General features: G+C 43.2%; 2 protein-coding genes across 3 annotated transcripts in view; one reads left to right on the plus strand and one right to left on the minus strand.

Annotated features, from left to right (window-relative positions):
- The window catches only part of LOC128306329 (RYamide receptor), a 66,057-nt gene extending 49,506 nt beyond the window's left edge, over positions 1 to 16,551 (plus strand). Inside the window, exons 4-7 of the mRNA XM_053043796.1 lie at positions 8,333 to 8,401; positions 8,469 to 8,706; positions 16,256 to 16,341; positions 16,488 to 16,551. Coding sequence (XP_052899756.1) covers positions 8,333 to 8,401; positions 8,469 to 8,706; positions 16,256 to 16,341; positions 16,488 to 16,520 — 426 coding nt within the window. The 3' untranslated portion in view covers positions 16,521 to 16,551. The remainder of the gene's footprint in view (positions 1 to 8,332; positions 8,402 to 8,468; positions 8,707 to 16,255; positions 16,342 to 16,487) is intronic.
- Positions 16,552 to 18,734: 2,183 nt separating this feature from the next.
- LOC128306773 (uncharacterized) lies at positions 18,735 to 25,213 on the minus strand. Of its 2 annotated transcripts, none has more exons than XM_053044383.1 (7): positions 24,925 to 25,213; positions 22,186 to 22,220; positions 21,985 to 22,126; positions 21,665 to 21,897; positions 21,436 to 21,579; positions 20,569 to 21,361; positions 18,735 to 20,483 (listed from the first exon to the last, which is right to left on the minus strand). In XM_053044383.1, the coding sequence occupies exons 3-7, from the start codon at positions 22,050 to 22,052 to the stop codon at positions 20,357 to 20,359; spliced, it is 1,365 nt and encodes a 454-aa protein (XP_052900343.1). In that variant the 5' UTR covers positions 22,053 to 22,126; positions 22,186 to 22,220; positions 24,925 to 25,213; the 3' UTR covers positions 18,735 to 20,356. The 2 variants fall into 2 exon arrangements, with proteins under 2 accessions (XP_052900343.1, XP_052900341.1); XM_053044381.1 differs by having other exon boundaries at positions 22,186 to 22,226.
- Positions 25,214 to 25,869: the final 656 nt, after the last annotated feature.

The following is a 25,869-nucleotide window of genomic DNA, read 5'->3' on the forward strand; positions in this document are numbered from 1 at the left end:
TGTTACTATTTCTATAATACAATGTGTTTGAGTTCAAGTGGGAAACGCTAGTGCCATTTTTGGAGTCTTCTCAACTTGAAATGGAATTTGTGGAGATTGCTTTGGAATTCTGGAATACACACACACTTGCAAAGCTGGAATTCGGTGTGTCAGTCGAGAAAGCATTATGCAGAAGTGATATTAGCAGGCAAAAGTTCCACAAAGTTGGAAAAATACCAGAGATACTTCAATATGTTCTTGCTCCACATGCAAAGAATCTAGAAAAGGCTCCAACTTTAACTTTACCACTAGAACTCCAATATTTTCATAAATTACTAATTAATCATTGGTCTAACTCTGTATGTTAGAACATATAAAGCATAAATTATAGAGACTATTCATACCCGAATTGCTTAACTATTTCTTCCGAATACATATAAGGTTTGTAATTATTGCAACTCCATGACAATTTGTATGAAATTCTAGAGTGTTCTTAAAGCCCTTTCATTAGGTTTCTATTTTCCTTTTACTCAACTCGTGATATCTTCACTGGAATTAAAATATACCATTTCCGTAAAGCAATCGCTTATCGATTTGGGTGCGACAAAAATGCACGGCTTTCAATGAACCGGTAAAGGTTACTTGCATGCATTACTTTTCATGTGAACACAGCGAAAGAACACGACGATAAAGTGGGAAGTGGCAGCACATAAATTAAACATTGTTACGGGAGCCCGCCAGAGACCGGACCATAAATTAACGCCGAAAACCAGCACGTGAGCTTTCCCGCTTTAAAAGAGAGCAAGGGAGAGAGAGGGAGATAGAGAGAAAAGGCCAAGAAATTCTTTCTCTCAGTGGTTCAAAACTATTCGCTTGACCTTTCTTTATTTGGATGTAGGGGGGTTGGTTAACGGATGATGGAAAGGGGAAATGGGGGTGGTTAGGGTTGGGAAAAACAGGAGCAAACAGACAGGGAAATGGTGTGTCGTGGCGTTACGCAAGAGAATCGGCATGGAGATGAACGTGTGTGTGTGTTTTTTATTTAGGGCCGGTAGCATAGGATCCAACGATAACGAGATTAATTGTATGTGAAGGGCATACAGAGCGATGCATATTGCCTGCAGACGCATCTGCGAAAGGCAAACAGAAAAAAAACCACCGGCACACACTCAGGCACGCACACAGCGAGCGAAAGAAAAATCAATCACGTACGTATGGTTGCTCCGTTTCGGGCACTGCGGAACCCACCCCCCAAAAAGGGACATTAAAATTAAGTCGTGAAGAGCAAAAAAAACACACACAAAGGGGAAGGAAAAGGAACTGGAAATTGCATTGCGCCACGGGTTGCACGGTTTGCATTTCGTTTCGGTGATAAATTTCATTACCCTGGGCTGGCTAGGGGGGCTATTCGCGCAGCGGGTGGAATAACGGCGCCCTAACCTTTAGCGCGTGAATCGTGATAAAAAGCGTTACAGCCGTGCGCCGAGTACTTCACTTTGACAGCAAGCGACAGTGCAGCACCAACATCATCGTGGTTGGGTGCGGTTTTAGGGTGGAGGAGGGGGAGGGGGAGGGTGGGGGGGAGGGGGGGTGTTTTCGTAAATTAAGATCGTACTATCCATCCAACATTGTCGTCCCACCGGGAGGATCGCTCCATATCGCTCCATTATCCCGTGTCTCCCGGCACGACACGGCACGTCCTGGCAGTGTGTCAGCACGTCGTACGCGACCAGTGCATACCCCGATGCACAAATAATTGACATGCACCATACCAACAAAAAAAAAAGCCCCGAGAGAAATGACCCACCCTGTGCGAGGAGTTTCCACCTCACCGTCTCCTGTACAATCGTACAGAGAGTGTGTCATCAACATTTTCAAACTCGATGACATTTGATCAGCATCCCATCCAGGAAAAAAAGCCTAACTAACAGTTACAGAGCACTATTATTCTCTGCCCTTGTTGGGCATTGCTTTGCTCTTTAGCTGTTGCGTTTAATTGTGCCGTGGCACGGAGTGTGTGCCGGTGTGTTACTTGGAAATGGTAAAGCATAATAATGCTAAGTGCCATTATATTGAATTATCTTCAGCCAAATTAATTAATTAAATTAATAATTAACGCATAATGGTCGCCTCGGAATGCTGTTTGTTCTGTGTCTTTTAATTTATTTGCTATACGTAAGCTGTTCCCTTTTAGCGTATGTTATATTTTTTCATTTAAATAATTGTTTGCCGAACAGCGTTTGTTTAATATGCCTGCATTTATGTAACCAGGATCACATGCCATTGAGCGTTTGTTTTTCTGCTTTCATTTTTTCTGCTTCAAACCAGATTTTGAATTTGTAATACATTTGCATTATGTGATTTTATTTGAATTTAAAAATATATAGCGTTCATTATAATGAACACTGCAATGCAATGCAACACTTGACGCACTGATCGCTGAGCAGGAAGAGAGAAACAAGTTAATGAAAAAAACTTTGGAGAACTCTACTTTAGATTTAAAATTAATTGGACAAAATCAAATTCATTTGAAATCGGCTTATCGGTACTCTCGCAAAAGAAAAACTTTTAATTAGACTCACGGTATGCTCGAAGAGCTTTTATTTTTCGTTCGATTTATATTACTAGAGGCGGGCAATAAAATGCCGTTTGCAAATGATTGGTCTGTACGGCGATGTTTTATATTTCAGCAAGTTTGCTTCTGAAGTGTAATGCTTTTATTGATGTTTTGTATGAAGTACGCGGCAAGCATTGCAATATTCAATAATTTCTCATTAGTTGTGCAACATTTTGAAAATAAAATTGCTGAAAGGAACTATTGCATATTTTCTGGCGTTTTCAACCCTGATTGCAACCTATCTGTATCAACTCGTGCAAACTTGAGCAAAATAGTCTTTGCTACTCGGTTATCTATTGGCTCTTTACATTCGTAACTAAAGTCCGTCCCCGTAAGTACTGTTTTTAGTTAGCTTTATTGAAACTTTCATTATCCAGTAAATAGTCCACTTATCTTTCGATTGCTTTTTGTTTCGCTCTTAATGTACGAAAGTCATTTGACGTCTGGGACAACTGACTTCGGCTTGTCAGTTCTCTGCGCAGTGCAATAATTCAAATCATCAAGAACTTTTGCTCACTGCTCACACATTGTACTCATACCGATGGGAGCATCCATCCTAACTCGTCCAACTCCTGTTTCGAGGTTTTTTTTTATGTTTATGTGAACATCTAGCTTCCTGCACCATCTGAACCACTGAATCCAGCCCGAACCAGTAGCCCCTTCAACGGAGTACGAATCTGTCCCACAGTCGGCCTCGCTTATGGTCGTCATATGGACGCACTGCCGCTTGAAAACTGTCAACTCCCGGTGTGACCCCGACCTGTCACATTTTATTATCGCACAACCGGGTCACAACTGCCCAGAAGACTTTGTTGCCGACGGGTCGCCTGTTGCCCTTCGTCCCAAAACTTCTCTTCTGCCTGCCGGCTAAAATGGCAAAGGAAAGTTACACCAACTTTTCCACGAGAATTATGGCCTTTCTGCCTTTCGCTGAGGCTTTCCTTGGAGTACGTTCGCACGTTATGCAACTGGTGTGCGGATTTTCCGAAAGGGAATCAGAAGGGAACCGGAAAGTGAATTATGTCTTCTTAAACACATCCAAGCACGTTATCGTATCATTCTTATGGTTTTATATTACAAAAAAAAACACACACACACACATACAACGACCGCACACGTGCTATGGAGTAGGATGCGCCATGCTGTACAAATGCATCGCAGACAATCAATCCTTTGCTTTCCTAGGAGAGCTTGGGTGTTTGAAAATGTTTCAACCCTAAAGAATGAGAAAAAGAAGTTAATGACTGTGAGATGATTTGCCTTTTAATTTGATTACACCAAACCTGGGACCTGGGATGTATCCGTTACCGTTCGGAGGGAAACATCAAGGACCGCTCATTCGCCGTTGCCCATGAAACGTGAAAGTTTCTGCCTGACCGTTCCCTAGAATACTCCTTTCTCGTTAACCTAGTGATCGTTAGCGGGCGAGATTCCCATTTCCTGTTCATCAGCGACCCCCCCCCCCCCCCCCCCCCCATGCCGGCATATTTCAGTGCAACGTGTCCGTCCGACTGCAGAACTGGGTGGAGTTTTGATGGAATAAATGCAAATGAATTTCGGACCGGGCGTGATGAAAATAGAACCATGCAGTCCCGTAGGCCAAATGCGGGCTATGGAGCAGGGTCATGCCGGAACAGAAGGTGAATCGTGACATTTTTCGAGCAATGGTCGCGTGTCACCAGTGCCATCACCAACTCCCATTTGACCCATTTTCATTTAAGCTAGCTTTTTTTTTTATTATTTTCAAACCACTCACATAACAGCAGAAACCGTGGGGAAAATTTGCGACGGTTTTGTTGCAAAACCTCACTCAAAAAAAAAGCGACGAATCAACGCGATATAAGAACAAGAGTTTGCAAGGTTAAAGCAAAAAAATTATAAAAAAAGTCTTCAAACACACTCAACATGAGAAAATGAGAAAAAATGGAAACGCACCCGAAGGTGATACTTCATTTTTCCGTTGCCCTGTGTTTGCTGTTGCACTTTAGCTCTTTCGCGAAGGGGATGGGATGGAGAAGGAGCAGGATAGTTTGGGGAGGAAAATGTAAAATGAGAAAAATGCTTCATTTCATTCGATGTTTCTGGCTCTCGTTGATGCAAATTGTGCATAATTCTTCTTCCCTGCCACAGATCTATGCTAACCTATATTTTCCCCTATTATGTTCCTTCATTTTCATCTGCTATGTTCAATATTTCCGCCAAAGCATTATGAACGTTGGTAGTTTTTCTTCTCAACTGCACTAGCAATACCCAAAATGGCGGTTCGTCGTCTATAACCTATCTTATCAGTGAGGTAAAGTTTTGTTTCACTGACATTTTTTGTGATTCTGTACATCAACAATTATATTCTACATGAGTAATCCAAAGTTTCATCTTGAATGCATCTGGGTAAAAAAAAAAACTGAAAAAAGTTGCATTTATGCTCATAAAACCCCCTAAAGCGATGCAACCCGCATGACAAAATTATCCTATTACGCCCGTACAAACTGTTTTCCTTATCATCCTTAACAACGCTGTCGATTGGGTTATGGTGATGAGGAATGGTTGTCCTCCGCAAGCTCCTCCACGTGCAGAAATATGACTTCCATCAGCTCGCCACTCTTCGCCACCCGTTTCCGTTGCGCCTTTGTGCTTTGTGCGGCGAAGCGGTCCTGGTAAAGGGACCATCATCACCCGTACCACGACGATCTCCCCTCTCTCCGAAGGTGAAGCCTGCGGTTGATTTGCAATGCAAATGATAGTCACCACACTGCCACGCCGTTGTGGTGGCAGAGGAAAGCATCGTTTGGGAAGCATTATGCTAACCAGGAATCTCGCCCATCCTACCACGTACGTGCTACGCTGCAGTGCGGGTATATGACATCGAAATTGGAATACCTTCCACAAGAAAACCCACACCACCAACGCGTACCGCCCTTCTGACCGGCTAGACAAACTGATACAATTTAATAAGAGCGCATGGCTAATCAGTACAGGTAGATATTTATGTAACCACTTTTCCGGCTCACTACCAACCCTGCTACCGCTCCTCAAAACGTGCGCCGTGGGTGGGAGTTTGCGGATCAGTTTCAGCACCAGCAGCACCTCCTTATCGCTCTGCTCCGTTTAGGGGGGTCAAGTGGTCTTTCGGCTGGCAAGGATGTATCGAGTGCTTTATTGCTGGTTCTTGCTATTCCGAAGATATTAAAGCACGGTAAAGTGCAGCATCTCTTCCTCCAAAAACAAAAAAAAAAAGTCTGAGGCTAATATTTCGAAAAAGCAAACAACCTGTATCGAATAATCGTACAGAGCGATAGCATGAGCGTTACTTTGGTTGCGTCTAGAATTCCTCTAGCCTCCGGGACTGACCGGTTTTCCATTTCAGTGCTGTCATAAGAGCTGGACGGCATTGAATTTACTTTGTCTCGTTCGTCTATATTTTTTCCGCATGCGGTCATTGTGCCGTACGGGAGGGGGGGTAGAAATGTTTCTCAAAGCTGACAAAAAGCAAAGTTTGATTAATCGATTATATTGGTTGGGTCGGAAAAAATACTGAGCCCTGGAGGGGATGCGCTTTGTTGTTGATATTGCAATATTGAATTCGCTCCAGATGAAAAACTTTTTTTCTTGGTAAAAAGCAATAGATTGTTCATTTAAAAATTTCGCTGAAATTGAATATTCAAACTTCAGTTATTTGGGTTTCTATTATGCGCTATTAATTGTTCTTTCAATGCAGACTATGCAATGATTTGCTGAAACTGTATATGGATTATTTTCATGCTAAAGTTGTGTCCATAATGTGAACGGACCGGATATCTGCTCTCAGGATCGTATTCCCCTATGGAGTGCTGAATAAAGAGCTAGAGGTTAATAACGTCCAAGGAATCTAGGAATCACAGGTCAAGATGTCTTGAGATTCTAGTACGAAAGAAAAAGGATTCGAAGCAGAAAAAGGTGAAGAGAGAAGAATATGAATAAGAAGGAGATGATGAAGAAGAATTTGTCACATTTCCTTGAAGTTTTGCAAAAGATTCACACATTTGCAATGCTTTCTGGTGCTAAGGATATGAATCTAGAGGTGACTGCAACTTGTGGTAATCTTTCAATTCTTCTTACATGGAGTACTTTACAAATTGAGACAAAAATTGGTGATCACGAGATAAAAAATTGGTCATCACAAGTCTTTAGTGTTGCAATTTAGCGGCAACGACTGTATCTTCAACAGTTCATTAAACAATTTTTCATTTTGCTACCATAAGACATTATCATGGTGACAACAATCATGAAACGATAAACGATGCTGAATGGTGTTTGTGATGTTTGCAATTGATTTAGTGTTTCGCTTATCATACCCATAATGAATAAAATTAAACAGGTAAAATTTAAGCCGTACAGATACACTCCTCAGTTTGATGCGTACGCTTAATTAAAACTTTTAGCCTGCCAGCTAAAATTCCACCATACATTGAGCAGTCAATTAGCTGAATCGGCTTCTAGCAATGTTGCGCGCGTCTTAATTAACGCCTACTGTGACAGAACTTCTTCCAACACATTCGTCCGTACCGGGGGAAAACGCTGACAAGGAAGTTTCGCAAAAGTAGCGCAATATTTGTGTATCTCTGTAATGTGCGAAACCGGCTCTAAAGGGAGGCGTGGATACTTGGGGGTGCAAGGACAAAACTTCTCCGTTGGCACCGTTCCATGAGTATAGACCAGTGTGACGAACGATAATGTTGTTTATCGCTGAAAAGTGTTTACACAATATTTTCATTAGCCGATGTGACGAGGAGACGTAAAATCCAGACAACTTGCACTTGCCAAAGAAAAACTTTGGCGGAGTGTTACTTGTGTGGTACGTCTCGTACCTGAAGCACACTTTACGCTGTTTTTTTTTTGTAAGCCATGCAGCAAAATAATAAAAACCCATCGAGCATAAATTTCTTCCCGCACACAGCGAGAGAGCGGAAAGTATAGCGAAAGGAAAATACAGATTTGACAGTTTTTCCACCCGAAATTACATGCATCTCGTTGGTGGGAAAGTGAACGAAGCGATACAGCAACGATCAACCAGTTGAGATTTTATCCGTTACGAGAACCGAGCGGCCCAAGTGTAGGATGGCTTCCAGATGGTCCTGCCGGGGCACTTGTGCTGCACGGTTGATTTCACACCAAGAACCGGTTTTGTGCAGCGGGATCCTTTTGCATCGGAATTCGGTGAGAACGGAAGAAAGCCGCGTTTGTCCTAAAATAACACATGTGGGTCGAATTAGTAACGCTAACGCACTTGGGAAATTGGGTCCGTCTTTTAGGGGTAGCTAATCGGTTGATTGATTTATTTTAATTTGGTTTATGTACCGTTTAGTTTCCGTTGCGGTTCAATGGAGGCTATTACAATAGGAATATTTGTGTGTTTTCCCAATGTTGAGAACTAGCTGGGAACCCTATTTGGAATAAAAGAGTACTCTCTCTGAAATGCTTGGGGGAGTTTGGCAAAGTTATTCCATACTGGATGTTCAAATTTTAACATACTAAAGCTATTAATGAGTAATTAATATAGGTTCATTCTGTATGATCTCATATGATCTCATTCTGTACTTCTGGACTTCAACTCCAACTTGAACTTGAGCCGTGATTGTCACTTTACAACTTGTTTGAGATCTTTTTCCGAACGCTTTAATGTCTGAAACGAAGAATAGATTGGTTAATAATATTATCAAAATTCGTTGCTAATCACTGTTCAATGCTTTCGCCTTTCAGATGATCAAGATGATGGTTACCGTGGTGATTGTGTTTACGATCTGCTGGCTGCCGTTCAACTTCCTAATGGTATGTGCGTCACCTCGGCTCAGCACCAACAGCTCCGGCTCATCTCTTCCTTTCCCCTTCGTTCCAGCTCATGAAACTCCCCTCCTCGTGGGACCTGCTGCCGTACTTCTGGTTCGCCTTCCACTGGCTAGCGATGTCGCACAGCTGCTACAACCCGATCATCTACTGCTACATGAACGCCCGCTTCCGCAGCGGCTTCATCCTGGTGCTGCACGGTGTGCCGGGTCTCCAGCAGATCTGCTGCTGCATTCGCCACTCGCCACCGAACATCGCGCGCAACGTCGGCTCCAGCGTGGCCCTCGCCGGTGAGATGAATGGCCTGTACGGTGCCAGCGCACTGCGAAGAAAGGCGGGAGTGCGAGTTAGGTGCCACCCAGGATAACAAACCACTATTTCCTGCTCGCTTTCTTCTCTGCCGTTCCGTTTCCGTTGCCGTTTCCATGTCCGGGTTTTCCAACGTTCCTCCCCCCCCACCTTTGCTTGTTGTGTGGGGGGATCCGCTGGGTTGTGTTCTTCGTGCCGTGTGTTTGCTCTAGTGTTGTAGGACATTCGCTTTAGATGCGCTTCTTGTTTCCGTGCCACGCACCTACCACCACATGTACGATTCTAGTGGTCTTAGCAAGCACAGCCATACGCACAAGCTTATTATCCAGAATTTGTCTAGAATTTTCCTCATCTCATTGTTTTTTTTTCTGCACACACTCACACATCTATGAGCTAAACTATTCAGATGAAACACACACACATAGTCATCGCAAAGTTCACATTTCACGACCAATTTCTTAGGCCTCATGCTTAGATCACGGACCATCAGCTCTCTTCATCTCCATCACACAATCTTTCTCGGCTTAAGCAGTCTCGTTGTTTAGCCACTTGTTAATCGACTGCGCTAGCGTAGAAATATTTTCCGAGTCCGTTGCTTCACGCAGCATCACGCAAGATTTCGCTGACGCGCTGTGCATGAATCGGGCGTTCCATTCATCCAGCTTCATTCATGCTTCCATGTCACAGTCTGCTCGAATCATTCGCTCTTGTCATTCATCTTTCTCCATCGTTACAGAACCTTACAACATAACAACAGCCTATGCTTTCTACGTGAGTTTGGTTAATTGTGATATATATAGCAAAAATCACACAACGCGCGACTGCGATGGAAAGTCAGCCCTTGATGCTAAAAGTTATTCTATTCTTTACTTTAAACTTCCGGACAACTGTTTAAAAAATCTTATTGTATTCTTTTTATATTTAAATCGAGTTATCACCCTAAATACGCTCAATATGTCCCAAATAATAAACATGAATCTTGTGCAATATTTATCCATCGCCAGTCCCGCTTGTCCGTCTGGAGGGTCAAAGGGCCAACTTAGCTCTTCCTTCCTTGAGCTTTGCTTGCATCACTTACAGTACGAGCTATGTGATCGGGTAAAGCTCCCAAAAAACCAAAACTAAAAAGCTGAAATCGGTACGGACTGTAAGGTCAGCTTAAGCATCCCCAGGCTTAAGGCACACCGCAGCTTGCGCTGAGGCATTTGCGCAGCGCAGAGATATTGTGGCTGTGTTCGAGCGTTATTGCTAATGAGGTACGCTCGGGAACGGTTTGATCGTAAAGTTTGAACCAGCGCTGATCGTAAATATTTAAGTGTCTTCATTCCCTTATTTTCTTTCACTGCTGCCGCGTTGCTTCGTGGGCGTTTTTGGGATGGAATATTTAATGTTAAGCAAATGTGCATCTTTCTATCGTGAGGTGAACACAGGTTGCACCGAACTGCATGGATCGAATCCATCTTCGTTTTATGATACCTTGCACAATTACACTCTTGAACCGTTGCAATGAAGATGCATTCTAATGTCTGTGAAGTTATCTTAGTCACACTGCTTCTGCTTGCGCCAGGCAGGTATAAAAAGAACTGCAGTAACCTGCATAGTTGTCAGAACTGAATGTACATTAGAACTGTGAGGAGGTCTATTGTACAGCCATTTCTGCCAGAAGTGCCCTCACACAAATTGTTCAATCGAACACGCAGCGCATCGCATGGCGGTGTTGCTGAAGTCGTTCTGTACATGAACGTTTCCATCATATTATTTATCCCGCGAGAAATTGAAAACTGGTTCCCGACGGGAACGATAAAGAAGGACAAACGAAGCCGAAAAAAAAAACCCCAAAACTCAACAACACTGATATTAAACACTTTTTTTGCGACGCGTGCAGTTCACCATCCAGCTGGGGATAATTGCTCATTAGTTTTACGATCTTTTACGCATTTTATTCCGATACGCGAATAAAAGCGGCTCACCAATCTCAATGTTTATGGTTCACGATGCAATTATCGTTTTGGTTGCTAACCCCACGGTCATCACCTTTTGAGTATAAAAGGACCAGCAGAGCTCAGCTCAGTTGGCAGTCAACATGTACCCTAGAGCGATTCAGAACTCTTGGGTAATGTATTGTCTGTCACAAGATCTTTCAAATGCTGATCTGCTCTGCAGTTCTAGTCGATGTGTATGCACGATTTGCATACTGTCGTATGATTTGTATTGGAATTGAGGTATTGAGTTGCTATTCTGCGATATTTCTTCACAGAATCGATGTTCAAAGCCTATCTGGTAGACATTCTGGTATCATTTTCTTTCTGGGGCTATCTAGAACGTCAAGGTATCCTTGAACTCCTCCCGAAAAGGTTCGGATTCAATTTGTAAAAAACCTTCATGTCTAAGTGTCTAAATCATAGCTCAATCACAGCTCAATTCCAAATATATTCTACGATTGGAGATATTCGCCGTTGCACATTCGACAGTATGCGAATCGCCCTCACGCATCGGCTTGAACTGCATAGCAGCATAGCATTTGAAAGATTGTTTAACATTCAACAATGACTTAAGAGCTCTGAATGGCTCTGAAATCACGGTTGACTGTCAACCGAGCTGAGCGCTGCTGGTCCTTATATAGTCGGACGTGAACACCGATGTTACCGTTAGTCATAAAATAGATAATTGCACGGTGAATCATAAAGACTATGCCGATACATGCGGTGTCTGCACAAAAAAATGCATTAGCAATACGCAAGGCAAAACAGGTCGTAAATATTGAAATGTCTTCATGTTGTTCAACGTTTTATGACTGTTTTGAGTTATGTGCTCATTTAAATAAAATAATTGATTCTCGTGATTGTCGCAAATCGATCTTTAGATGTTTAGCTTGCAGAAATGAATGATCGTGAGAGCTGTGAAGAGGTCTCGCGGGCAGTGCTTTCTGCCTCACACTTGTGTCCCCTTACTGCACGCGGAAAAGCGAGAATGGCAGTGCATAGGGGGGCGATGGTGTTGCTAAAGTCGATCCGTACATGATCGTTTCCATCATATTGTTTTGTTCGTGAGAACTCTGGACCCTGGACGGGATCTTCGACTACCCTAACATTAAAACTATTTAGTGACGCGTGCAGTGCACCCTTCGGCAGCATAATGAACTGTGGATAATTGCTCATATGTTTTACGATCGTTACACATTCCAATCCGTAACGTGGAAAAAGTGGCTCAGCAATGGGAACGGTCTTCACATTCGAGTATAAAAGGAACAGCAGCGCTCAGCTCAGTTGACAGTCAACATGTTCTCTGGAGCCATTCAGAGCTCTTGAGATCTATGTTTACTGTCTCACAATCTTTCAAATGTTGAGCTGCTCTGCAGTTCAAGCCGATGCGTGTGCGCGATTCGCATACTGTCGAATGTGCAATGGCACGAAATCTTCGATCATGCTCTATTTATGTAATTCAGATGTTTATTATATTTTATTGTTTACATTAATCCTTAATCCGTGGAGTCATGATGGCCAGGGCAGGAGGAAAAGTCTATGTCTGAGGAGATGAGATGAAAAGCAGAAATCGAAATCATCAGATATTGCAATGAATTCGGTATGCGAATCGCGCACACACATCGCTCTAAACTGCATTGCAGCCTAGCATTTGAGAGATTTCGGGGCGGTCGACATTGATCTCAAGAGCTCTGAATGGCTCCAGAGAACATGTAGACTGTCAACTGAGCTGAGCGCTGCTGGTCCTTTTATACTCGGACGTGAAGACCGATGGGTTAGTCATAAAATAGATAATTGCATCCATTGCCAATTGCGCACGGTTCGATTATGAACGGTACCCCCACTCCCCGTCTACAGCATGAATGCATTCGATTCACCGAATGCCACTAGGTGCGAAAGGGATTGCCAATCGCGTTGACAAGCTTCCAAGGGGTGACGGTAGTATATTGGTAGCGGCACCGATCGTCCAACTACAGGATCGCTTTCAAATTCCCTTTACGGACCAATCAATACGATTGACTGTTTGATACGTCAGTGCAGTACACATCAAGGTGCAATAAAGTTACTCAATTTTCCCAACTAATTTCCATATTCACTGTCAGCAATGCTAAAGCGGGTATAAAAGGGCGACCAATTCCCGGCTCAGTCATCAGTGCTGATGCTGCTTTAGAGGTATTGTGAACTCTTGGCAGATTCAGTGCTGTTCAGAACTCAAAAAAAAAAACACATCGCAGCAGGCGCCTGGAGGTGCTAGAGCATCGGATGTGCCGACGAACGGACCAACTGCGCTATAATGTAAACATTTCCGATCGCATAGCTGGAAGTAACTTTCCTTCATCGAATGCGCTAGTTCGTGCGCGCGGAACTTAATGTGTGTGGCGGCGGGAAGACAAGCAGCAGATGTTTATACCGAACGAGAACGGCACCAAAGGCGAACTAGAATGACAAAGCATGGTGTGACACGTTCCGTCGCGATTGCGCATCGGTTCTGACTCATACCGTACGGTTTTAGATTACGCGGTTCCGTGGCGTTGGTGGCACGGTGTCCGATTCCGGAAGGCAATAACAATCAAACTAATTCACCATGTAATTGGCTTTTTGACCAACGCACGCAGTTCCGTGTCAGAGTATAAAAAGGCGATGCACAGTTCAACTTTACCAGCAGTTTGTGTGATGTTTAGCTAGGGAACACATCCCCTAATATCACATTTACTGCTTGTCAAAAACTCTTTCACAATCCGGTCCCGGCAAACCACGGTCAGCTGGGTACGGGACGAGGCATCCAGCATCGCCTGGTGCTGCCTAGCGATTTACCCGTTTCCGGTGTTCTTGGTATGTGCCACAGTCAATCTCTTTCCTGCACATATCCTTGATGCACAGATTCACAATTGCTGGAATAGCTGCAGCTTTATGACGTACCTGCTCATAAAAGCGATTATTCTTCGAAACGAATATGGGTATTGCCTATTGATAGGATGCAACGAGAGCGGGCTCAAAGTCGGGTTTTTCTCTATCCTATCCAACCCGGCCGTGGAGTTCAATGTGTTCCAGATGTTGCACGGAACCAACGGGCATGCATGGTGCATTGAAATTGTTTCACATTGTTCTCTGGGAGAAAAGGATGCTACCCGGCAGAGGATGCTTAAACGTGTACGCACGTATCTATAAGTCCATACTTCACACAATTCACCCTCCGTGCACGTGCTATGTTGCCATTGCTTCTAGAGAAAACTGTTATAAGGGCTCATTCAATTATTACGTAACATACAATAAGATTATACTTAGATTCCCGCTTCATAGTCTATGTATGAAAAATTAACTTATTTTAGGGATTTTTATACAATTTCCATAGTACCTATCTACTTTTCGACTATTTAAAGGTCAAGTTTCTTGGTATCTTTTAATACCTACTCATTGAGAACTTCTGGTGTCTACTCAGACGGTGATTTTGAATTCCTGTGTGTTATAGTGGATCCAGTTTGCATCCATTGTCACATAGCAAGCATCGTCGACTCTTAAAACTTACATTGAACTTGAAGAGCTCTAAACAAACTCAGAATGATGCATCCAAGTTATGCACTATCGTAAAGAGCTTCATACAATCATACATCAATCATTAACTATATCTGTTAATATCTGTTAATTATTCAATATCATTTAGTGCTCATACCAGCTACCAGCTAAAATAGTTGATTTTAATGGTGCTGAAATTTTGAATGTTATCAATTCAATTTAATGGTTTTTTTCCCAAAAAAAAAATGCAATTTTTAATTGACATTCTAAATTTCTGGTGTTCCATTGGGCTTTAAATGATAAAAATGAATTTGAATTATCCGGCGCTTCGTGGTCTTGACCTGCTGCAGGAGTCTTCTAAATTGCCTACAGTCGAGCGCCATCGTGTGTCAATACACAATCACGGCTTTTATAGCGATGGTGCGTCCATCAACGCCATCACTCGAATTTAATTTAGGCCTACCACGCCTCCACCTGTCCATGTAAACGACGTAAGATGGCTCTATGGACAGGGTCGTCCGGAGTCATTCTCATGACGTAACCAGTCCACCGGGGCCCAGACTGGTCTAATTCACTGTACGACGCTAAGTTCGCCGTACAGCTCATAGAGCTCATCATTGTAGCGGCTCCTCACGCATATACTTCCAGCTTCGTTCTGCTGAAAATTATTCACTAAATCTACTTTACCAACAAATGTATTTATACTTTCGTCAGTTTTTTATATCCTTTAAATCTGTGTTTTATAAAAAAAAGTTAGTCAAAAAGGTGAATGAATAATGAGAATTAACAGAAGACAACTACGCAAAAGAAAGGTTGCTAGATAAATAAGAAAGGAATAAATAATTTACGTACGAATTCTTGTTCTTAATAGATTACATCGATTCGCCAAGGTACAATGTAATGTAAACTCCCAAACGAGCTTCTTAAGCTTTTTTAATAGACCATTAGTAAATGATTAATAATCCTTCGTTTGGGATCTGTGGTGTTGAATACTTTTATATGACTTTTTATGAAGACGAATCGTCTTCCGGAAATTGGTATCTTTATCCATTGGTATCCTATCCAACCTTGTTTTAGTTAACTTGGTACATGCCAATGATGCCGACAGCCTGAAAACAAACATGGTTAATGAAGTATCGTATGCAAAATCGTAGCTGTATAGATTGAAAAATGTTCTAAAACAGCTTCAAATTATTAGCAACGATCAAGCAAGTCAGCCTGGCGTGAGTAGTAAATTTATTAGGCAGTTTATACGTTTCGTTTTGCATTTGTCGAAATACGTTGGAATTACTTAGATAACTTAAGAAAATTTCATATAAAAAATTCATATATTTCATAAAAAAACAAGGGGGAGGGGAGTCAACGAAATGTTACGTAATTAATGGAGGGGGTTGCGTCCAGTGTTGCGTTTTGTTACAATAAGGGGGGGGGGGGGGGGGGGGGGGGGGGGTCGTAAATTGACATTTTTAGCGTTACGTAATAATTGAATGAGCCCTAATGTATCGATGGAAATACAATAGAATATCCATTCCGGAATCGTTTCTATATTCGTTACTAGCTTCTTTAGACAATATTTTACTGATATTTCTGAGGACGTTATACAAATGATTTGCTGCTAATTTCCATTCTATAAGACACTAATGGCAAGTAATACGTCCAGGATATTTTTTTTATTGACAATAGGCACTCCTCCAAGGTTCTCTTCTGCGTTACACAAAAAAAAAAGACAATCATTCATTCGCTTACACCTTTCAATTTCCAAATTGTGTTGCTTCAATAACTACTCGGTGGCATGTTTGAAATGATCAGAAGTATATAATAGCGTAGCATATGTGGTTCGCTTCCAAGCCAGCATTTGTTCCGTGTTTTGCTGTTAATGTAGGACTGCAAATGAAATAGAACTCTAACAGCCGAATGAAGTTGCTAGTAGGGCCAAGTGGGCCACAAATTAATGGGGTTTTACTAATGGAAATATCTTGGCTTGGTTATCCCCTCTCTCTCTTTCCTATTTTCCGATCGGTCGTCGTGTGCGCAGGAATCGATGAAGTATCGCATCTGCATCGAGTTAACACATGCACCACATACATAAGCACCAGAAGGAAACCAAACCACAACGTACAGGTAAGGGGTTTTGCGGAAGATTTTCAATATTACATGCTCGATGTGGAGGATAACTTCAACATCAACTGACACTCCTATCTGCAATAGCACCAATCGTGCTATGTATAACACTCCGACTGTGACCCGTTTTTTTTAAAATGCCGCAGGTACAGTCGACGGAGACGTCCCTGTTACGGTGATACCAGCAGAGCTACGACTAGAGCGCACCAGTCACCGGCACCGGGAGCGTCTTTGGTGGGATCGGTGGTGCCGGTGGTAAAAGGACACAGTGCCAGAACCGTGCCACAAATAGCGCCAACGGTGGCGGTCGACGGAAGCGGCGGTGCTGTCAAAATGGTGACGATGGCGATTGGAGAAACGGTCCAGAGCAACGCATCGAGCTGATCATCTTGGAGACGAACGAGGAGCTGGTCGCGCAGGAAAACGGCACCGGAGGAGATACGCGCACGACGGAACTTCATCACGCCAAGGATGCTGGCGGTGACGGCGAGCTTACCTAACCACGCGCGGCTAGGTACCGGAACTGCTGTGCACCGTTGTTTGCATCACCGGCACTGGTGAAAGTGAAAGTAAATGTTAGAATATTTCGCTTATTTAGAAACAAAAAAAAAACCGTAACCTGTCAGTGAGGGTGTGGGATGAGTTGATTTAAATATTGCCCATCCAGCCCGCGATCGACCTACCTGACGGGCTACCTTGTACACGAACGCCAGCCTCTTTCCTGGTTCCATGCAACCATCCATCCATCCGTCCGCCCATCGGAATCCATTAATCATTGGACGCATTATTGCATCCGACGACTCTCCGCGCGTTCTGCGGTGCCCCGTTCTCCCCGCAGTGAAGGATATTGTGTATTTTTGTTTTGTTTTGTTTTTCGGCGTTAAACTTTCTACAGCGATAGTCCGTCGAAGGATGGAGAACGAAGGCTCCAACATTGGTCTGGTATTTACAGATGGTTCTAAATTTTGTTGTCCAGCAGAGGAGTGTCTATTCCTTCTTCCTTGCCCCATTCCCAGCCATCGCTGACACTGAATGAGGAAAAACAAAATAAAGCATTTTTAAAAAAATACATTTCCACGTTCAAACGATACCACCTGTTTGCGCTGGTTGGGTCGCTCACCTTCGGTGGTATGCGTGTAAAACTCCATTCGTGCCGTACCGTTAATGCAAATACTCTCCCGTTTTATGCTGGTAGAATTTTAAAAAATCACATAGTGAAAAAGGCTGATGTCGATAAATGAGAATTAAAGGTAACCATAAATTGTGTATAGACCCCCCCCCCCTACCCCTGCTTTGGTCCACAACCAGTTTGGGTGGCATCTTACAATCGGGGGAGGGATTACGAGAAAAGTGCGCGTTACATATAAATACAACATTAAAAAAACAACACTACATGATCAACGGTTCGCCGTTAATAGGATATACGGAATTAATGCGACGGTACTGCTGTAAAACTTACACAAACACACTATTCATATACTCGGTACGCATAGCCGTGTCATTAATGTTTACGGAAACGGTGACCCAACTTAGTTGAAACAAAAAAAAAAATAAATGGAAAAGGAAACACAAAAAAAAAGCATCATCGAAATAAGAAAACTGGCTAAAACCCCATGCGTCGGTTTGGCAAATCAATGTGCAGTGATAGATATGTTTGTTTTGATGATAAGTTTCATTGTAACCAAACACACACACACGAGACACCGCACAACCGTACCGGACATTCACAGCTCTATGGAAATCATGAAAACCAAAACTAATAAACCAGTATTTTGTATGTATCCTCTTCTCAATGGCATTACAATACAACGCGCGTGTGTGTGTTTTAATCGCATTCGTTCTGTTTTGTAACTAGCTTCTTTTTCTTGTTGTTGGGGTTAAAACAGTTATCAATGTTTTAGTTTTGACCACTTTTCCAATCTTACTAATGATTCTTTTTTAGTTTTATAACTATTTTTTTCCCATAATATTCCATCACATCTGCCGAGTATTGCCGAACAAACTGTCCAATTGATCAGATTCTTGTAGCCTAAAGGTGGAATGTAACATCTCTTTCACTAATTTTTAATTCCTTCAAATATAGTTTCTTCCCAATTCTTGAATAAAGTTGTTTAAAATTGGATAAAAGATATTATGTTATTGCGGTTTAGAAAACAATTTCAACAGTGAAGTCCCCTTGTATAAGATTTATATATAAAAACCCTTATAAAGCACCCTCATATCTTCATTTTCTTCAATTAAAAGTGAACAGTTATCTGCCTTCTCTAGCATGATTCGCGCTGCAATTCAACACGGTTATGTGTGTACTTTGTGATAATTGCACTACGGCGCACGATTAACGACGTTACAGACAACCCGTCTACATTGTATCATGTATTTTTTTGTTTGTTTTTGCTTTGTTGTTTACATAGTTTGTGTACGACTGCAATCATAAATAGTTTGATTCGAACTTTTGGCTCTAGACTCTATCTATCATATATGGTATGGATCCGTGTAAAGTCAGTAACATTTTTCTCCTGCCCGCTGTATTATTCGTTAGAATCATCACTAAACACTAGTCACGAAATAATCTCGCTTAGGTCGCTTGGTCGCCCGATCGTCCGGGTTCCATTCACATCCAACCCCGTAGCTCCGGTAGCGACACGCTGCTTCTCTTCTGCAAATCTCTTCCGTTTGGTTTTCCTGGTTTTTTTTTGTTTTGCTTCTGTTTCGGTAACTTACAACACTTTTAGTTAAGATCACTTACCTACACACCGTAACTTTTGTTTTTCGCATTTCTTCTTAAGGCCACTGCTGGTTGCCGCTGAACGAAACCAATTTCGCATGTAACGGGCGCATTCCAGTTGTAATGTGAATGAAATTTGGTTTAACCATGGTGTGTTATATTCGAATATCGCAATGGTGCATAGCGTTACGGATTAATTGTTTTGTTTTGTTGGGGAATATTCTATCAGTTACATTAGCGTGAGAATGGAAGTAAAATCACAAAACAGTAACATTTAACGATGGTACAAGCAATTGTTTACTGCATTTGTAAAACAAAATGTTCACCAACACTGCGCACTAACTGCGACCGTAGGAATTGGCATACGGTATTAGTTACCAAGATACAAACCCTCTCTCAAAACTTTTCGTCTTGTATTTATAAACTTTCCTGGTGAGAAATCTCCTGAGTTAATGATGGGTGAGTAATTTGAACTATAAAACAATATTCAGAGTAAGTGATTATTTATGCATATTGAGGTAAAAGTAAATGATAGGAAAGCTAACTGTCTACATGTGAGGTTTTTTTGCAAAGGATCCTGATTATCTTTTAATTATCTGATTAAAGGAGTAGAGGTTTTTGCTTATTTTTGCTCAACAGGCGGCGCATTTATGTACGGTTTAAACAAAAGGCCAATGGATCAAACAAATAAGATTCGCGAAACTGTCCCTTTCCTATTCCAGCTTGTGCAGCAAAAACGTACCGGATTAAAATGGTTTCGCACATAGCGATCATACCATGCGCTCGCTCCTCAATCAAAATGTTTCGAAACACGTAACCTCAATCTCACTTGCTTTTCTGCTTCTGTTTTTTCTTCGTTTTGTTTTAAAAACACGCTAGTACAGTCATGTTGGCTACTCTGCACGCAGTTACATTACCTGCTCTGTTCTATGTTTAAGTACCGGTTCCGGTTGCACGGTGGCAGCACGCCGTGAACACTTTTAAGGCATTTTACCCGTAAGATAGCGTCGTGGTGGAATCTTCCCTTCCGCGTGTATACACGCACACGCACTGTTTCCCGCACATTTGTCTATCTGGTGTACTTAAATTTAGCGCTCCACTGCAGCTGATTCGTTTGTTAGAGCCTCAAACTCTCCCCCCCTATTAACCCCGTGTGTTAGTACGATTCCGTTCTGTTAACCTACGTAACGTGATTATAAATAGCCGCAGGGAATGGGAGGGGAAGGAAGGGGATAGGAGGGAGCGGAGGTGTAAAAATGTATAAAGTATAGGCTATGTATGGCACAGTATTTACAAATCGGTCACCGGTCCGATCACGCCAATGCCGCTAATGTTGTTGCTGCTGCCACCCGCGTTCGGTGCATCCGTCGACTGCGAGTCAACCTTTTTCTGCAATGCCATTACCACCTTTTGTAAGCTAAAAAAGTAAACCCCAAACACGCGTTAGTTAAATGCGTTTTTTTTTTGTTTTTAGCCGGCAAACCTGTTGGCCCCCTACTTACTAGGCGATCTTTTTCGATTGTTCGTTCTTGGCCGCTATTGCGTCCTGCAGATCGCGCCTCAGCTCCACCTCGCCCTTCTCCAGCATCAGCACGCGTGAGGAAGCCTCGTGGACGGAGGTGGTGGTGCCGCTGGTGCCGGAATTTCCATTGCCCAGCTCGACCGTAACCGTGTCACCGCCGTACATGTCGTCGGTGGTGGCGATCCGCCCGTAATTGAGCCGCAGCATCGACGGCAGATTATTGCTGCCGGATTTGACACCGTTGTTGCTGTTGTTGGTGGAATTGTTGATGTTGCCGGCGCAACCCGCACTGTTCGGAGGCGAACGATCATTCACACCGAACGTGTGGAACTGCTGCTGAGAAGGAACCGTTGCCTGTGGGGAATGTTGTTGCTGCTGCTGCTGCTGCTGTTGCTGGGAGGAGTTGGACTGTTGGTGTTGCAGCTGTTGAAGCAACAGTGCCTGTTGCACATTTCCACCGAACAGTGGCATCGAGGAGAGTGGCATCGTGTGGTTGTGTTGCGCCCCAGCCAGACATACCGCCGTCTGCGGCAGTACAATGCTTTCCAGCTGCAACACACGGCTGGTAAGCTTCTCCAGGTCGATGCGTGCCGCGCTGACGGATTTCTGCATCGTGTCCACGTCCTTCGCCAGACGCTGCAGCGTATCGTTGATGGACCACATGTGGTTTTCCTGCAGGTTGCGCAACCGCTCGAACGTCGCATCCTCACGCACTCGGCAGATGTCGCGTATCTCTCGCACCACGTCCGCTACGATGCCGGAGGTGTAGTTGCCTGTAAGGTGAGAGGAGAAGCTTCGAAAATCAGTGCGCTGCGGCCGGCCGAATCACGACCCGGGATATGCATACCCGACGACCGGTACGATGGTGCGGGACTGTTTTGGCCCATGCTGCCGATCGGTTGGCTGGTGGAACTCAGTCCGCTCAGGCTGTCCCGACGCCGCCCCAACCCGGATAGGAGATTCTGCTGCTGCTTTAACCGTTCCGTTTCCACTGCAGATAACAAAAGGGAAATGCAACCAGATAAAACACACACGATTAGCGTAAGGGTTAAACCCCCTTTCCACGAGCACGGTACCTTGCAGTTCTAGCAGACTACGCGTAAGCTTCCGGTTTTCCTCGAGCAGGACCGCATTTTCCTCGACGATACTTCCACCCTGGCCACCGGTGGCCGGTGGTTCCGGCGGGTATTGCGAGGGTGTAGCAACGGTAGGGTAGGGCCGCGCGGACGGACCGGGAAACGATGTGTTACTGTCATCCATCGTGGTAGATTCGTCGTCGGACGGTGTGGAGTCCGATTCTACTGACTTACTGTGCTTGTTCGAAGGAGGGGCAGAAAGAGGGCAAGTTGATTTTACACACAAAATGCAACACACGTAATCATAGTCTGAACCTTACTGAGGATGTAAGTATGTGCCGCATGTAGGACACGATCCGTCGTTCCCTGTGTGCATACAACCAATCATAAGAAGCGTTCAGTGACGTCTTTCATCCGAGGGGAAATAAATGATGGTTATCAATTTATCCTTCCTTTGTGCTCCTGGAAGTAGAAAACAAATTAGTAATGGAAGGTGTTGGTGACGATGCGAAATCCCTTACCTCAAGCACGATGTGTCTTTTTGATGTCAGTCTTGCTATTACTGGATGCAAATCCGATTGATTGATGCGAAGAGGATGATCGATATAGACAAAAAAAATAAATCAAAACAAACACGTTTCAGTGCTATAAACTGCATGCAACGGTCAAACCGAAACGAAGGAAGGACAATGCGTGACTGATCGGGATGTTAATGCATTTATCGCATGTTGGCAAGGGAGAGCATGTATACACGAAAGTAAAAGCGATGCACAGAGCAAGAGGGTTGTACTTTAGGTAATCAATGCTCCCACTCCACAAAGGAAATGGTTTCGATACGTAAACAGCTGTTACTCGGTTAATTATGGCAGAGTTACTTGTTTGTGATGTTTACCATTTTTCTATCATTTTTTAAAGCCGCCTACATAGAGTGCCTCTTTATCTCCACTTAAGGTGGAATCATTTTAGAGTGCACGTATGTTGCAGTGCGTTATGTAAATTAGAAGTAGGCTTTCAAGGCTTTTAAAAACCAAGCTTGATAAGCCTGACAGGCATCGAATATCAATTCATTGCCTTTTTTATTATGAGTAATAAAATCTGATGTTATGCAAGGGAAGATCCGAAGTAATCAAAGTATTCCGGAGCACCGGAATCATAAGAGATGTTTGGACTTTTAAATTTTTTTGAAATCAGTGCTTCCGTGGACATCTCACGTTTATCTCCTCTCAAGTCCAAAGCATTCCGAGTCGTGCTAATCCTCCCTAAACCACTCGGACACATTTTCAATTCTCCCGATACTAGCTAATCAAAGAAGTGTTTGATTAAAGCCCAATATTAATCTTCGCTATAAACGCACCCCTGAAGCAATGGTGGGACTGAATTAACCGGTGCGTAAGTTTGTTATCTAATGGGATTCAAACCGCTTACCGCGTTTAACAATTTTATATACAACATAGGCGCTGGGTAGAATTGTGCGGCCTGCACGCCATTACGCTACAGTAATGATGGTGAGTTATCCACCGTATCGAGGGTTTTTGTTTTGTTTTCGCGTGGTTTAATAACACCCGGAAAAAAAAGCGATATTGACCATGGACCCTACGTGGCTTCGCGTCACGGATGGGGATAACGGTTCGCGAAAAGGTCTTGCGCGCCATGTCGCGGAACTGCCACACATTACCCATTACATCAGGCCGGTCTCTAATCCAATAGAAGCTTGGAAACGCTGCAAAGTGCATTTGCCATTTCGCTGTGGGCGGTGTGGGCGTCCAATGGAAAATGCGATTCGATCAAAGGCGCAGTGTGTGATAACCCATTTCCGTGTGTCTCTTCTAGGAGGTTGATCTATTTTTCCATTATTGATCAATTTTCATTCAGTTGTCGTTCCGTGATTAACGTTTTAGAAATTCTAGTTCTCCTTACTATATTACAGCAACTTCGAACGTCTAAAATGATATAAAAAAAACAGACGTTAAACGAAACCAAGGACATGTATGGCATAATGTCACGGTTCGCCGGATTCCAAAGCCATGCATCGCTTTCGCTTTTTTCAATTGCAATCAATTCGTGTTGAGTGTTAACCTTCTGCACCGGTTACATGAACAATAAAGCGATCAGTCCTTGATAAAGGGGAATTTAAATATGCTTTTAATTTTTCGTTGGATGTTCATTGTCCTCTTGGTATTTAACTTATCTGAAATAGATGTCGATTGATATATCTGCCCTGCGACCTTGTCCGATGTGGGGAATCTTCAGGAATCACACTACCTATGAATCTAGAGACCTCCTAACATCTATATCTAAGGCATGTACCGACATTTATCTTCTCTTTGACTATCACATCTCGATGTAATCATTCAAGAATTGCCTTAAAACTCATCAAAGATAACCAGATATCAATTCTTTTGTTATTGGATACGCTAATCATGTATGAGCATTATGTCTAATCCGATGGAGTTAACTAAAGAGAAAGCCATAACCAAAGTGACCCTTTTTTCCCACAAAGCGGGAATTGAAAAAAAAAATTGCCCACCTCCGGACGACATAATTATCGGAGCGAAAAGCAAGGTGAAAATCATCGGACCAGGTGACACCACTACCACTGTGAAATGGCTGTACACAATGCCACACCGCATTCCAACGCTGCTGCTGAATGTTTAATTGCATTAACATAAATGTGAAACCGTTTGGGGGGTGAACTTCAGTTGTGAAAAGCGATGGGAAATGCGGAGGGGTGGCCAGTAAGGGCACCACTCGGGAATGGAAGGAAAAGAAAGCGCTCAACATTATCTTGAGCAATGGGCAACATGATGAAAAAAAAAAAAACAAGGGTGAAACGAGATGATCACCCCGTTTTCAGTTGGCGTCGTATGAGGTATGGGGTGGGATGCTTTTAAAAAGGAAAACCACATTTTCCCCGTTGTTTTGTTTCTGTTTTCTCTCGCTCTTCTTGTTAAACTCCCATCAACACAGCACATGTTTCCCACCAAAACCCCCATCTCGAGCTCGTTTGTTGTTGATCGGCTGTGTTTTTTTTGTTACTTCCTTTTTGGTCCATTTTACCCAAAATGAAGAAGGGAAAACATTCTCCTCTTCGCGCCTTCCCTTTTCCCGACCCTTTCACCATACCCGCGTGTACCCGCGAGATGGGACCGAAAGAGACAAATAAAAGGAAACGGGATGGAACGGAAGTGGAGCTACAAAAAGTTATGCGACAGATGGTTGGGAAAAGACGTTGATGAAAGGGGAGGAAAACTACCACTTACCACAGCTCTCAATGGAAAAACTCCATCTATCTCCCTTTGCTTCTGGTTCGATCGTCGTGTCTTTTGTCGTGGAATTAAAGGGTTCGTCGTTTTCGTCTTCTTTCGTTGCGGAGTTTTTTTGTTGTTGTTGCTGTTGTTGCTAATTTAATTTCGTTTAATTCCGGCCTTCCGATTCGTGCAGCAGGGTGATTGATGGGGTGTTGGTGGTGATGAGCGTTATCACTTGGCGTTATCGTTTGACACCTGCCCGCAGCTCCTTCGCTTTTTCCTTCTTACGCCCGCTTGTCCACACACCTGCAATTGTGTTTGGGTGGCTTTGAGCTGTGATCGTTGAGTTGATAGATGGTGAACTTTCTGTGCAAAACGGAAAGGAAATGCTTGGAAGCGCATGTGTGTGTGTATGTGGTGTATGTGTGTATAATTGGGGTGGCAGTTGATTGGATGAAAAGAGACAGCACCGCGAATTGGATATATCACAAGAAAAAAAACTTATCGTTTCGTCCACCAACACTAATGCAGCCGGGAATGCTTCATGGGCTTCATGCGTTTAGGGTGCTCTTTGTATATGACTGAATGCCCTTTGCACATTTGTGTTGGTGCGTGCACACACCTTATTGCTTTACAGCACGATACGTCCGTACCGCTCTGTTACGATCTGTAGCACATTAACTGAAGCATTCCTGAGACGATTCACCTTAACATTTTAAACGTTAAACACCGTAATTGTTAAACTGTTTCCTCTTCACTTTCAGAAAAAATCTTTAGCCTATTATAAACGTAAATATCTCTAAACGTTTCCGTTGTTGTTTGGTGGTATTTGATTACGAATACGTATGATACAATTTCACCCACATCTCAAACCGACCGATCGATGACGAATGATACATTCTTTGACCACACACTTAAAAAAGAAATAAACAATCCGCCTACACACACACACAAGCT

The sequence above is a fragment of the Anopheles moucheti genome, chromosome X (assembly GCF_943734755.1).
Source record: "Anopheles moucheti chromosome X, idAnoMoucSN_F20_07, whole genome shotgun sequence".
In the NCBI taxonomy this organism is placed as follows: Eukaryota; Metazoa; Arthropoda; class Insecta; order Diptera; family Culicidae; genus Anopheles; species Anopheles moucheti.

Excerpts from the sequence above, each read along its gene's own strand:
- LOC128306773 (XM_053044383.1), bottom strand. The coding sequence starts at position 22,052 with ATGATTGGTTGTATGCACACAGGGAACGACGGATCGTGTCCTACATGC. Across the intron at positions 21,898-21,984 it reads GGCACATACTTACATCCTCA|TAAGTCAGTAGAATCGGACT; the intron begins GTAAGGTTCAGA and ends GAACAAGCACAG. Across the intron at positions 21,580-21,664 it reads TAGTCTGCTAGAACTGCAAG|TGGAAACGGAACGGTTAAAG; the intron begins GTACCGTGCTCG and ends TGTTATCTGCAG.